Here is a 14,327-nt window from a genome sequence, read left to right as displayed (position 1 = left end):
CAAAAGAATAAATGGACACAAATCGGACATCAGGAACGGTAACATACAAAAGCCAGTAAGTGAACACTTCAATCTCCCTGGTCATTCTATTACAGATTTAAAAGTCACTATCATTGAACAAAAAAACTTCAGAAACAGACTTCAAAGAGAAACAGCAGAACTAAAATTCATTTGCAGATTTAACACCATTAATCTGGGCTTGAATAGGGACTGGGAGTGGCTGGCTCATTACAGAAGCAGCTTTTCCTCTCCTGGAATTGACACCTCCTCATCTATTATTGGGAGTGGACTACATCCACCCGGATTGAATTGGCCCTGTCAGCACTGGTTCTCCACTTGCGAAGTAACTCCCTGCTCTCCATGTGTCAGTATAGAATGCCTGCATCTGTAACTTTCACTCTATGCATCTGAAGAAGTGAGGATTTTACCCACGAAAGCTTATGCCCAAATAAATCTGTTAGTCTTTAAGGTGCCACCAGACTCCTTGTTGTTTTTGTAGAATTAGTACTGGTTTCAGAGTAGCAGCCGTGTTGGTCTGTATCTGCAAAAAGAACAGGAGTACTTGTGGCACCTTAGAGACAAATTTATTTGAGCATAAGCTTTCGTGGGCTACAGCCCACTTCATCGGATGCATGTAGTGCTGTCATTGTAGTATCTTAAATTCACTAGTGTTTGTAAAGAACTATCTTTACAACACCCACGTGAGGTGACGTCATATCTCCCATTTTAAAATGTCAGCTAATTTTTGGTGTCAACTTTGAGAGCCAAGAGCCTGATTTTTCAAAGTAGTACTTTGAGAGCTCTGCTCTGAATATATATTGACCTCAGTTGCAGTTGTGAGTCCTCAGTACTTCTGCAAGTCAGATCCCTGGTGTCTCAAGATGAGTACCTAAAAAATGAACACACTGTGGCCACTTGTGAAAATCTTGGTTTGTGACTTGCTCAGTATCATGTAGGAACTCTCTGGCAGAGGCAGGGATCAAATCTAATTCTCCAGGGTAGCATTCAGCTGCCTTCCTCATGAGATCATCCTTTCTCTAATCCAGTGTCTCATTCACTACACATCTTCCACTTTCTCAGCAAATGAGGCAAGGGTCCTACAAACAAACAGCTCATTCTCTACACAACCTTGATTTAATCCCTGGGTACTGTCCCTCCTGTGCACTGAATGAAGCAGGTGTCCTATGGAAAAAATAGTGATTGTGAGAGATGGCAATTTCCTTGACAAATAGTATTAAATTAAGTTAAATCTTACTGAATCAAGTTTAAGTATCTTAGGAGTTCATTGTATTAAAAATGCAATTGTTTATGTATTATTGTGGGCTTGTATGTAATGTCTCTGGAGGAAGACATGACTAAGGAAAACCAGGGAAAGTGTTAGCAGCTTCAAAGGACTATTTAACACAATGTGCCAGACAAGAATGAACTTTTAAAGTTAAGTGGGTTTTCCAGTTAATCTCTAGGGAGAGGATATGCAAATGTACCCCGTCCAGTTATGTAAGAATGCAGCCGTTTGAAGCTTTGCCCTGAGGAGGGGACCTTTGTCTGCTGATCATCTGTTATGCGAGGACAAGATCAGAGGCCCAAACTGTATAAAGGACTGACTCACAGATTCATGGAGGTATTTGTTCTGAGCTAACAGCTGTTGTGAACTTGTAACCACAGGAAAACACGCTTGGTGGGGTTTGACTCCTGCCAGAGCCCTTGTTGGAGTTGGGGTGATCTCTGGTAAGCTTATTAGCATGCATGTAGGCTCTTTTATTGTTTTAATATTTCCTCTGTAATGCTTAAGAATAAATGTGCTTGCTTAGGAAAAGCTGTGTTGGACCTTAAATTGTGAGCAGTTATGCAATTATGCCTCTGAGGAGAAAAACAAAGCAGGCCTGCTTGGGCAGACTGACTTACTGGGGAACTGCGTAGCTTGGAAATATCCGGGTCAGAAGGAAGTGAGGTACATATCTCTGTCCAAGTGAGGGGATGGCTGGGGAGCCAGAAGCCTAAGAGTGGGTGCTATTGGTGGATTACGGAGGGAATACAGGTGCAGGTGGCAGTGATCATGTAACTAGACTGTGTCATAATATATGCATACACATGAGGGCTGAATTAGAATGACATGGGTGTGAGAATCAAAGATTAATTAGAGGGAGCTGGTCAGGCTTTTAGTTTTTTGTGTTTAATTTACATTATTTCAATATAGTAAATTTAAGCCTTAATATAGGTTGTCGTCATTTCAAATTTAATTCTAAAATGAAATTTAAAAATTGATTAAAAAAAAAAAAAACCAACAGGTTTATGCACCTTGATCACAGCATGGTTCTCCCTCCCCACAGAGAGGAAAGTACCAGCTTGGGGGACACAGGTTAAGCAGCTGGGTGAGAGGATGCAGGAATAGTGCAGGGATCATAGTAGTGAGGATGTTTCTGAAAGCGAGGGATAGAGTTGAGGCAGTGCAAGAGAGGAAGGATGGTCCACTGGCTAGCATCTGAACCTTGGGAGACCTGGGTTTAATTCCCCGCTCCATGACGGACTTCCTATGTGACCCAGGGCAAGTTACTTTGTCGCTCTGTCTCAGTTCCCCATCTGCAAAAATGGGGATTATATAGCACCTTCCTGTCTCTCAGGGGTGTTATGAGGATAAATACATTAAAGATCATGAGGTGCACTGATACTAGAGTGGTAGGGGCTGTAGACGTATCATTGATGGATGTGGAAGTTTTGGGAGGAGAGACTGAAGTTCCCCAACAACACCCACTGAATAGCTCCACTCCTCCCTGCACAGTTCCAACACATCTGTCATTGCTGCAGCCTGCATATTCTCCCTTCCACTGTTCAGACTTCTGTATCACTACTCCAACACCACCACCATGTCCCCTGTCATGCCATTGCGTCAGTGCCCCCATGCATTCCTTTGAGCCCCCCCCCATACCAGTTCCATTCTCCTCTTTGTGATTCCATGCCCCCAGTAAGCTTGGACGGACCAGGAGGAGGTGGAAATGTGGGGGGGCTGAGAAGTGTCCTGTACCAGTTGGAGGGAAGAAAAGACAGGAGAGTGGAGATGCTGGGGCGTGGTCTACATATAGGTCAACAGCTACAGAGCTCAGGGGTGTGAAAAATCCACGCTGAGTGCTGAAGCTATGCTTACCTAACTCCCAGTGTAGATGCAGCTAGGTTGACAAAAGAATGCTTCCGTCAACCTAGCTTTTTCCTAAGTCCATGATCTGGTTCTCAAACTCTGCGTCAAGACCCCAAAGTGAGTCGGGACCCCATTTTAATGCAGTCGCCAGGGTCAGCATTAGAGTCGCTGGGGTCTGGGGCTGAAGATGAAGCCTGAGCCCCACTGCCTGGGGCTGAAGCCCAGGGTGGAGGGGATTGGGCTCTGGCCACCCCCACCCAGGGTCATGTAGTAATTTTTCTTGGCAGAAGGGGATCGTAGTGCAATGGAGTTTGACGCCTGCTGTCATACGGCAATAGAAAAACCTCTTTGGTCACTATAGACTGTATCTACACTACAGGGCCATGTTTGCATAGCTACAGTCTCCAGAGTATAGAAACGGCCAAGATCTGGGCTTAGATTGTGGAGAAGGGGCTCTATGTGCAACATAGGAGGTTCAAAATGGTGCAAACTAGCCCATTCATCTCAATGCTATGTTCTTGTTCAGTTGAGAACACCCCAAGGAGATGAATACAATATGAAACAATAGTTCTGAGACCTGTGGACTTCTCCATTCCTGTCAGTGGGTGTTTACCTCCTCCTCCCTAGTGCCAGTGCTTGTGCTGGTGGCATGCCTGTTCTGAGCTCCCAACCCAGAGGCCCCCCAGATACTGGCTCACAAAGGAGTGGGAAAGGGGTGGGGCATGGCCCCCATATCCTGCCTCATGGGGGAGAGAGGCTCAGGCCCCCAACCCAGCTCACATGGGGAATAAGGAGAGGGGCTCAGACACTCCCCACACCAGATCCTGTTTCACATGATGGTGGGGGGCAGGGACAGTGGTGTGGTGCTTCCCAGATTCCAGCACGCACAAAGGAGAGAAGAATGCAGGGTTGATGGGGGAGCCCCCACTCCCTCTGCCACTCATCCCCAGGTCCTCCCTCCCATAGTCCATCCCCTCCCACCCTAGAACGCCTTTCCCTTTCTACAGCCCCCTAATCCCTCCCTCCCCCTTCCTGCACTTTCCCAACCTCCACACCTTCCGTACTACTCCCACACATTCACATTTCCCCTCACTGCTTCAACCAGCCATATTCCTTATCACTGTATGAAAAAAAATTAGAATCTAAAAATGTTATAAGGCGCTCATGTTAGGGTGTTGTGTATGAGGAACACCCTGACTTTAAGCAAACTGAGGTCCATTGTTCAGGAAACATGATTGCATTATCCTAACCCTTTGATCTTTCTTTGAGTGAATCAAAGCTAATAGATTAATCATTGCTGGTGCTATGCTATGGTAAATTGAGGCCTTATCTTACTGAAGAGGCATGGAGAGGTTCAGGCCTCAGCATGTTTGGCATTGTGCTCGGGTCTAGCCACTTTCACTTGTTGAAAAGACCCCATCCTAAACACCAGAGGTGCAGAACAACCCTTACATATTTAGTAATGGAATAAATGAGAATTCCATACCAAACTGTTGATAGGATCCTCTGAGAAACTGGAGCTGTTTTAAAATTATGGAGGAACCTGGCAAGAAACAGATGCTTGCCAGCCTGAGAAGTTGGAGAGAAACAAAGTCAGGCTTGGTTTACACTACAGAGTTAGGCTGGCATAAGGCAGCTTACCTAACTGTGTAAGCATCTACACTAAAATGTTGCCCGCACCAATCTGTCACCCACTAAATAGACTTAATAACTCCACTTCCATGAGAGGCGTAGCGCTTAAGATGCATCGTTCGTGTAAACATTGTATTATTTACATCGATTGTTGGCTATTAGCCCCCCGCTCTGGTGCTCACTGCCAGAGCATGCCACCCCTATCTCGGTGATTATGAATCCAGAGTAAGTGAGGCTTGCACTTACCTTTTTTACAAAAAAGCTTAACCACACAACCCATCAATAATGTACTGAATTTATAAAGCTTCAATTATATACTATAATTATATTCTGGTAGTGTTCAAAGTGCATGCTAAGGATTGGCCCCTATTGACTGGGTGTTGTCTAAACTTCATGTGAAGACATGGTCCCTGCTTCAAAGGGTTAATAATCAAAGGAGGCAGGTGATGTTGGAAAGGTGGAGAGAGGGGAACAATCAATGTCCCAAGTTAGTATCTTTAAATGGCACTGGGCTAAAAGTAGCATGGAGGCCCCATGGCAACCCCCATAGCATGGAAGATGTTTATTTTGGCCTTCTGACAGGAGAAGATGGTTCAGATGAGTTGCTGAATCTCATACCATCTCTACCTGATGGGAGGCATTTCCTAGTTTCTTCCTTTCTAGCAAGGAGGTAAATGACTAATTAGAGGAGACTCCTCCTATTGATGTGCTGGCTACCTGGCTATCTGCTATTGATGTTAATCAGATTGTGCATGTAAATCAATGGAATTAGTTTCCTTTATGTTAAATGTATGTATGGATTTGTCAGTGATTCATTGGTGAAAAGTTGCCATCCATGTGTTCCCTAGGTAGGGAAGGGGGTTTCTGCTGCCCTCAGTTAATGTCCTTCGTGAGTTCCGTCTCTTGTTTTGCAGTGAGGAGGCCATGAGGAAGGCTGGTGTAGCCCACAATAAATCCAGCAAAGATATGGAGAATCATGTTTTTATGAAGGCCAAAACTCGGGTAAGGCACTTCCATGTATTTCCAATTGTTTGTCTTGGTGTGTTGGGAGTAGATAAACCAGGTTCCCAAATGCATCTAGTTTTCTAGCAACATCTGGCCAGGACACCTGCATAAACTATGTTAAATTTATACAAGAGCATTTAATGCTGAGTGGGGAACCAAAGTGCTTTGCGCACACCACAAAAAACAGTGTGAAGTGAAATGTTTGGCAAAGACAATATGGTAAATTCCTATTATCACAAAAGATACAACAGGCTCTCCAGTGACCATGCAGAACACAGGAGTGTGGTTTATAAGGTCTCATCGACCCACGTGCCGTTAACTGCATGGAACTCGCTTTATCTACAGCTTAGCATGACTTGTGCTTAATTACATGGCTCAGGACTGTGGATTTTTCACACCCCAAGCAGTGTAGCTGGATTGACTTAAGCCAGATCTACACTCAAAAGTTAAGTAAAGGTTGGTCTATGCTGAAAACTTTTATTTGCATAGCTACAGCTCTCGGATGTGAAAGCACTGAGAGACATAGCTATGCCAACCTAACCCCTGGTGTAGACAGCATTACCATTTCTCCAGGAGGTGAATTAATTACAGCAATGGGCCTGGAGAGTGTGTCTAATAGGCAGGGGAAGGCTGTGCCTACCCAAACAGCCCCACGTGGCCCTGCCCATGCTCCGTCCAGAGGCCCCCTCCTGCTGCTAGTTGGCCCCAGCCCAGGCAGGCTGCTCCTCTTCCGGGAAGGGAAGCCTGCTGGGACTAGGGCACCTGGGATTTGCGGTAGCTGGGGGGGGGGGCCGGCACTAGGGCCACACCACCCAGGGTTGGAGGGGACAGGGGGCTGCGCACCGCCTGCCAATGTGGGGCTGGGGGGCAGGGGGGATGCGCCGCTTGGAGTGGAGGGGCCACCTGCCCACCCTCCCGGTGCTCTGGGGGGCCGCCCGCCTGGTGCTCAATTGTCTGGGGGAAGGGGGTCATGTGCAGCCCACCCACCTGGTGCTTTGGGGGGCGGGGGGGCTGGCAGCTACAGGGGGGAAATCTGGGCTGGGGGGAGGGGCCTCAGGCAGAAGGGGTGGGCCAGGCCGGGGGCTAGCCTCCCCTAGCCGGTGGTTCACCCACTGTCCATGGCAATGGAAGAACCCCTCTCGTTGCTGTAGTCAGTGTCTACACTTAAAATGCAACAGTGGCACAGCTGCAGCTGTGCACTTCAAGTGTAGACATAGCTTTGTCGGTATATAAACATATATACAGAACCACTAGTATGCAGCTGTATTGGTAGTTGTCTACCTCTTCTACCCAGCATTTGCTGTTTCTCCTCCTGTCCTGCACAGTTAAACACAATTACCTTTTCATTAGAAACGTACCCCGCCCCTTTCAGTTCCTGAGCAGATCATAGACTGTTATGAAAAGCGTACCAGTCCTGAAGGAGGAGGGACCCTTCTGTTACACTGGGGGAGTGGCAATGTGAGGAAGGGAAACAGTGAGTCATGGAGTGCGTTGCTTCCCCATTCTGTGCTAAGCTGTTTCTTGTTTTCAACTTTAGGAGGAATATCTTTCTCTTGTGGCCAGACTTATTATCCATTTTCGAGACATTCGTAAGTAATCCTTATATATATCTGTTAATTATAGGAGTGCTAGCTTTCTGGGTGGCTTGAATCTGCTAGTTCTGATTGGCATTCTCCAGAAGTTGCTTCAGTAGTCTCTGTTGCTGGATCTGTGCCCAGGTCCTGAATGTGTAATCTTCACAATGTCTGTCTAAAACTGAAGAATCCACTAGAAAGTTCTTGATATCTCCACTTTTCATTTCACCAAATGTTTTTTCTGAGGTCATCCTGCCTCTCCATTTCCACCACAACCTGAATGCTGTGAAGACAAAGTGGCTGAGCTTCATTTATTTGCTCTACTTTGATTTACAAATGAATTAAAAAGCATTCATCTATTTGATATTAAAGTAAATTTTATCCACAGCATGGAATCCTGAATTAGGATATCTGCCCTTCCTCTTAGTTTTATTCCTTCTGAAATAAGTCTCTGGAATGGAACAAACGGTCTCAAAGTGCTTATGAGTCTTCCTAGGTGTGGAACTGCTGGAAGAAGCCACCTGTCATACACTGCGCCAGGAAGCTGTGTAGAGGAACTGCCTCAGATGCTTGTCCCATTCTGTAGAAAATTTCACAAAGCAAGCATTAATCTTGACGCCTGAGAGTGAAATCTGATTTGCAGAACTCTTACATTGGCAGAACCATGTGGGATATAGGTGGCAATGATTGACATTACAGAGCATGTCTGCAGCAGCACTCCATGGCCAGCTGGGATGCTAAGTTCCTGATGAGGAAGTAAACTAGGAGCTCTCTAGCTCTGTGGCTTGCTACTAGGGTAGGGAATCTGGGTAAAATGTTTGAAGGCACATTGGCATGGGGGTAACGAATGGGAAGCAATTTTTTGCACTATTAATACATTGGTTGTTGGGAATAACCGTTTAAATTGCCATGTATTTACAGTCACCTGTTCAACACAATGCAGCAAAATTTATAACTTGTGTATGTATTCACTCTTATTTTCTAGACAATAAGAAATCTCAGGCCTCGGTCAGTGGTAAGAACATTTTTTTTTAGTCTAAATGAAAAATTGTCAGTATTTTTGGTGGCATATGAAGTGGGAAGGGAGGGAATACTGCATACGTGCAGCAAAGGAGGGCAACTTAAATTCTTAATAAATCATACGGTGGTGAAGAGGAAAGTTCTAGTGAGTCTTCTAGACTCTTCACATATGGATGTTGTGTGGAACACTCATTTGATTCCACCTCTTTACTGTCTGTTGGTGCTAAATGTTATTAAACCTATTCAACAAATGTCAGTGTTGTGAATTGGACTCTCCAGCAGGAAGTAGCTGAGTTCCTCCTTGCTTACCTTCTTGCAGTCCTCACTGGTGTATGAGCTTGATACCTGTTCTGCATTACAAGTCTATGGAGTAGTCCTGTCAGCAGGAACTGTGTCCTGGTGGACTCTGCATGTGACCGAAGGAATCTCCTCTATAACTCTATTAATCCCCCTGTAAGAGAGTATATGGTGAGGCACCAATTATCTGTTGCCACCTCTTCCCAGCCTGGGTTAAAGATGTGCTGCACAGTAGATGTTAATGCCAGGACTCTGGAGTGCTCTAAAGTTATGTCCTCTTTGATGTATACCCTTAAGGAGGAAGGCACATATTACACACTTGGTGAACACCAGTATAACAATGTTCCTGAAACGCTTGTAATGCTCTCTCCTTCAGAAGTCTGTTTGCATTTCCTTTTCCCTAGTCCCAGACCCCAGATTATCACCCTCTCTCTGACTGAGGAGTGCTGAACATGGGTATTTGAGAAGTGTGTGGAGAAGCTTCAGTGTGCAGTCCAGAGGAAGTGCATTGCAAGGACCTTCAGGTTGAACACCTGGTCTCCTAAGCACTCCCATTCCTTAACCTGGGGCAGAAGGGGCCTAACTTGGATCCATCACATCAGTGTGCTCTTATTTCCTGGAGTTACAGGCCATGAGTCCCATGTGGTAATACAAAGCTCTGTCTTGCCTGTGTACCTGGATATCTGTTTAGAGTAGAGGTGACTAAAAATTTCCCTTTTGTTAATATATATTTAGTGTTTATTTGGTGCTTTGCATATTTAAAGCATTTCACAAACCCTAAATAATCCTCAGATGCTGGTGTCCCCAGTTTACAGATGGAAAAATGGAGACAGATTTATGTAAAGCCTCTGAGTCAGTGGCAGAATTGTGTGTGTAGAACTCAGGTTGGAGTTTTAATCCGATGCTGAGTCCTCTAGGCCAAAACTTCCTTGTGGCTCCACAGCATGGAGAACTATTTCAGTGGACAAGTCTTCATCTTGTTCTCTTAGTAATGATGTTGTATTCGCAGATCCTATGAATGCACTGCAGAATCTAACAGGCGGCCCCCCAGCAGGAGCAGCTGGAATGGGCATGGCTTCACGAGCTCAAGGAGCACCAATGGGTGGGATGAGTGGACTTGGGCCAATGGGCCAGCAGATGAGCCTTCCAGGGCAGCAGCCTCCTGGAACCTCTGGGATGGCCCCCCATGGTATGTCTGGCGTCTCTGCAGCTACTCAACAGAGTAAGTATTCACTATGCTCCCATCCACTGAAATTAAGTCAGTTTAGGGTTCCAGTGCAGAGCCCTTTTCTAGGCTGAAAGGAAGAGAAAGTTACAAAATACTCCCTAGATCTGTTTTTATTGCTCCTGGCAGGAGGATTGGGGATTATGGTGCATCTCACCCCTTGTCATTGATGTGGGAAAAACAGATTTGAATCAGGGGGAAAGGGAGGGTTTGCCTTCAGATACCTCCACCCCCACCATAAATGTCCTAGCTATACTTGCATGCAGTGTTATAGCTGTGTTGATTGCAGAATATTAGAGAGACAAGGTGGATGAGGTGATATCTTTTATTGGACCAACTCTTCTTCAGCTCTTTGAAAGTGTGTCTATCACCAACCGAAGTTGGTCCAATAAAAGGTATTGCCTTGCCCACCTTGTCTCTCTATCTATACTTAAAATTTGTGGCTTTCCACTTGCTACTTGGTTCTGGACTCATTTGCAACTGCATTTGAGACTGAGGTGGAGTATTCTGAGTAAGAGTCTGGCTCGGACTAGTAGACTCCTTCCTCTCAAAATACCTTAATTCTTGAACATCCTTAGTGTTTTGTTTCTACCTTCCTTGCTTTATATCACCTCATATTGTGGCCTCCGCTGTTCTGGCAGATAGCTAATGGATGAGGCTCCTTTCAGAGCCCATTCGAACAGCTCCTCCTTTGACCAATGTGTGAGACCTTTGAATGAGCCCACCCTCCTCCTCCTCCTCCCTGCAGTTCTTAAGCTATTTAATTAGATTGCAGAGTCAGCCAAAGAGTTGAGGCTTAGATGTAATAGTGATGAGAAATGCCATGATAATACGAATAACAAATGTTGTTTAAATATATATCTGGAAATGGGAGGCTATAATGGGTCAATGCACTAGCTTTTATGCAATTGCTCCCATCACAAATGTGTGCTATAAAAGACACCAAGGTATCTTAAAAAGAACGAGGAGTCCTTGTGGCACCTTTGAGACTATGAAATTTATTTGAGCATAAGCTTTCATGGGCTAAAACCCACTTCATCAGGTGCATGCAGTGGAATTTTCTGGTAAAAAGAGTTAGGTTGAGATCACCAGTCTTGTCTGTTGGACAGCTGTCTACATTTCAGTCACGTTGTACAAACACATTCTGATTTTCAGCCCAGCTCCAACTGCAACAGATGGCGCAGCAGCAGCAACAGCAGCAGCAACAATTTCAGCAGCAACAGGCAGCTTTGCAGCAGCAGCAGCAGCAACAGTTCCAGGCACAGCAGTCAGCCATGCAACAGCAGTTCCAGGTCCAACAGCAGCAGCAGGCGGCGGCAGCCGCAGCTGCACAACAGCAGCAGCAGCAGCTGCAAGCAGCCCAGCAGCAGCAGCAGCAGCACATGCTCAAACTGCAGATGCAGCAGCAGCAGCAGCAAAATCAGCAACAGGTAATGAACAGCGAAGCAGTCACAAAGGCATTATTGGTAATCTGCTATCCGCCACTTGTCAAATAGAACCGTTCCAGAGCTCTGGCTTACATAGCAATATTAAGTGTCAGCTCTCCACACTAAGGGATTAACATGCTTCTGCTTCTTGGCAAGGCGTCAGCTTGGATTGGTAGAGTTCATTGGCAGCAGTGTGCTCTATCCTAGAGAAGACTGATCTTTCATAGCAAGAAAGAAGCTAAACATTGTCCCCTTCTTGTTTGAGTCCAAGGGCTTGGCTGCACTTGCAAGTTAGAGCGCATTAAAGCAGCCCCGGGCGCCCTGTCTCCTGAGGTATCCACACTGGCAAGGCAGGTAGAGCGCCTGGACTCTGAAGCTGGAGCGCTCCTGGTAATCCATCTCCACGAGAAGCATAAAGCTTGCTGCGCCCCGGCTGAAACGCCCAGGCATCAGTGTGGACAAGGTGTTGCATTACTGCGCTGTGTTTGGCCTCCGGAAATGTCCCATAATCCCCTGAAATCAAGTGGCCACTCTTCTCATTGTTTTGAAATTGGCTGCAGGCATGCGGATATCCCCTTTCAAAGCTCCGTTTCTGACAGCTGACATGCTTATCTGCTCCGGGACAAAGCAAACCATTAGTGTGGAATGCTGCTGTTGTGAGTGGGAGGGGGGAGGAGGGTCTGCTGCTGTCTGAACTTACAGGACAGCATGCTGACACACTCTCAGCCCCCCAAAACACACTGTCTCTCCCCCCACATACACACAACACACTCCCTGTCACACTCCAGCCCCCCACCCCCCATTTGAAAAGCACGTTGCAGCCACTTGCACACTGGGATAGCTACCACAATGCACTGCTCTTTGTGGTGTTGCAAGAGCTGCTAATGTGGCCACGCCAGTGCACTTGCACCTGACAGTGTAAACACACGGAAGCGTTATCCCTGCTGCGGTCTCCAAAGGCTGGTTTAACTCCCAGCGCTCTACATCTGCAAGTATAGCCATGCCCTAAATGTCAGGATGATGTTGGTCTGCTTCGGAGAAGGTCAGGGATGTAGGAGAGGATTGGAGTGGACACCCTACTCTCCTCCCTCCCTCCCCCGAGTTTCCTCTAGAAATAGTAGCTATTTTGTCTCAGTTGTGTGAATTACTCATTGTCACTTAAAAAAATATTGCGATACAGAAATATGAGGCATGCCTAAAGATGATGCATGCAAGTAGAAGAGGCTGATGCTGTCCTGTTCTTGTGCAGGTGTAGGTAAATGGTGATGCTGACATTAGCTTGATAACAGTCTGGAGAAGTGTGTTGTGATCTTTTATGCCGGAGAAGCTAGAGGGCTGGGTACCTTCACCTTGAAACTGTCTGTTAGTGGTAGCAGATGACTTTGTGCCCATCTGGAGAGGGAAATTAGAATATAAACTGCATGAAGGTGAGTTGTTCAAAGCCTGAGGCTGGCTCAAAGGGTAGGACTTTTCATCTGGGCTAAATGCTTTAACTTAGTATGATGAGTTAGAATGCTGCCTGCAGGCCATTGGCTTTCATTCTAAAACTAAAGACACCGTTGCATTGCTGGAAACTTTAACTTTATCCCGGCTTTTCCTGGTTTAGATGCAGCAGCAGCAGCAACAACTACAGCGAATTGCTCAAATGCAGTTACAGCAGCAGGCAGCTCAGGCTATGCAGGTGCAGCAGCAGCAGCAGCAACAACAACAACAACAACAACAACAAATACCACAGCAACAGATACAGCAGCAGCCATCTCAGCAGGTCATGCAACAGCAGATGCAACAGCTGCAGCAGCAGCAACAGCAGCAGCAGCAGGTTGCTCAGGCCCAACAGTCTCAGCTTCCACCACAGTCACAGCCACAGCCCATGGTCTCTCAGGCACAGGCAATCTCAGGACAGATCCCGAGTCAGGTCATGTCTGTACCTTTTACCCAGCAGCAGTTAAAAGCCATGCAGGTAAGTGTGATAAAGACCCAAAACATATGGTTATGTATTCCGTGAGCCTCTAGAGAAATAAAGTCCTCATTGATAAATAAGCCTTGTTAGTGCTAATAGCAGAGATGTGAAATAGTGTAACATGTTCAGAGGCTAGCTGTTAACCTAGTGCATGCATAACAATGCTAACCACTAACTTGTGTTGCTTTATTGCTTGCCAGCACAGCATAGTTCTTTGCTAAAATCCCAAGGTTTGTTAGCTAGTCTATGAAATTGTTTGGTATGCTGGATAGAGAAGCTAGTGTTTGAAATTCAGTTCCTTTGTTGCTATTGGTGGGACAAGGAGATGGGTGAGATCTCGTTTTATATAGTTATAACATTACATTCTGGTGAATGCTAGAACATGAGCAAGCTTCATTGAATGCCCTAGTACATGTGTGTACGTGTCAGCCCTCTCACTACTGCAGCATGAGGCCCCATTGGCATTGCTTCTGCTTGGGGAAGGTTCAACAAAGAGAGCCCAATCTGCCCCTGCTGACTGTCATGTTCTGGTTGAACTTGCCAAGGATGATTGTCACTCGATGCAACTTCTCTTAAAATCACAGTTCATCGGTTGAAGACAGGGTGATTTTGATTTTTGTACTTCATGGAGGATCTCTTAGTATTGCTTCAGTCGGAGTCAGCGAATGCTATTAATGGTGCAGATTTTCTTACTGTTCAGTGCTATGGAAACCAAGCTAGGGAAGGCTGTGCGTTACTAAGCAGGAGAGCTAAGTTTTAATTGTGAGCTCTACTCTACTTCACTCTTGGCCTTATTGAAGGTGGGGGCTTGGCAGCTAATCTAGGAGTAGTTTACATGTGTCGCACTTATGCAACAGTTACAGAGCAATGCGCAATTCTAACCAGCTGCCGCATGCAGGCATCTAATATTGTGTACTTGAGTGAAATTAGCAAAGCTAATTGTTTGCCATGGCAAAGTCCAAGTGGCAATTGAGTCTGCCTATAGGAATGCCAGTGTAGAGAAGACACCACAAATATCAGGTGTGTAGCATTGGGGAGGCTTATTCTAAGCTAG

At 46.0% G+C, this 14,327-nt stretch overlaps 1 protein-coding gene across 4 annotated transcripts in view; it reads left to right on the top strand.

Moving 5' to 3' along the window:
- Positions 1–14,327, top strand: part of MED15 (mediator complex subunit 15) — a 47,375-nt gene that overhangs the window by 8,184 nt on the left and 24,864 nt on the right. For 3 of the 4 annotated variants that reach the window (XM_065417516.1, XM_065417515.1, XM_065417514.1), the window contains exons 2-7: positions 5,680–5,767; positions 7,308–7,359; positions 8,330–8,359; positions 9,671–9,883; positions 11,042–11,316; positions 12,920–13,257. In XM_065417516.1, the coding sequence (XP_065273588.1) occupies positions 5,680–5,767; positions 7,308–7,359; positions 8,330–8,359; positions 9,671–9,883; positions 11,042–11,316; positions 12,920–13,257 (996 nt within the window). Of the gene's footprint in view, positions 1–5,679; positions 5,768–7,307; positions 7,360–8,329; positions 8,360–9,670; positions 9,884–11,041; positions 11,317–12,919; positions 13,274–14,327 lie in introns of all 4 variants that reach the window. The other variant, XM_065417513.1, reaches the window with a different exon arrangement.

The sequence above is a fragment of the Emys orbicularis genome, chromosome 16 (genome assembly GCF_028017835.1).
Source record: "Emys orbicularis isolate rEmyOrb1 chromosome 16, rEmyOrb1.hap1, whole genome shotgun sequence".
In the NCBI taxonomy this organism is placed as follows: domain Eukaryota; kingdom Metazoa; phylum Chordata; order Testudines; family Emydidae; genus Emys; species Emys orbicularis.
Note: the sequence above shows the minus strand (reverse complement) of the source record. Positions and strands in the feature narration are given on the sequence as shown.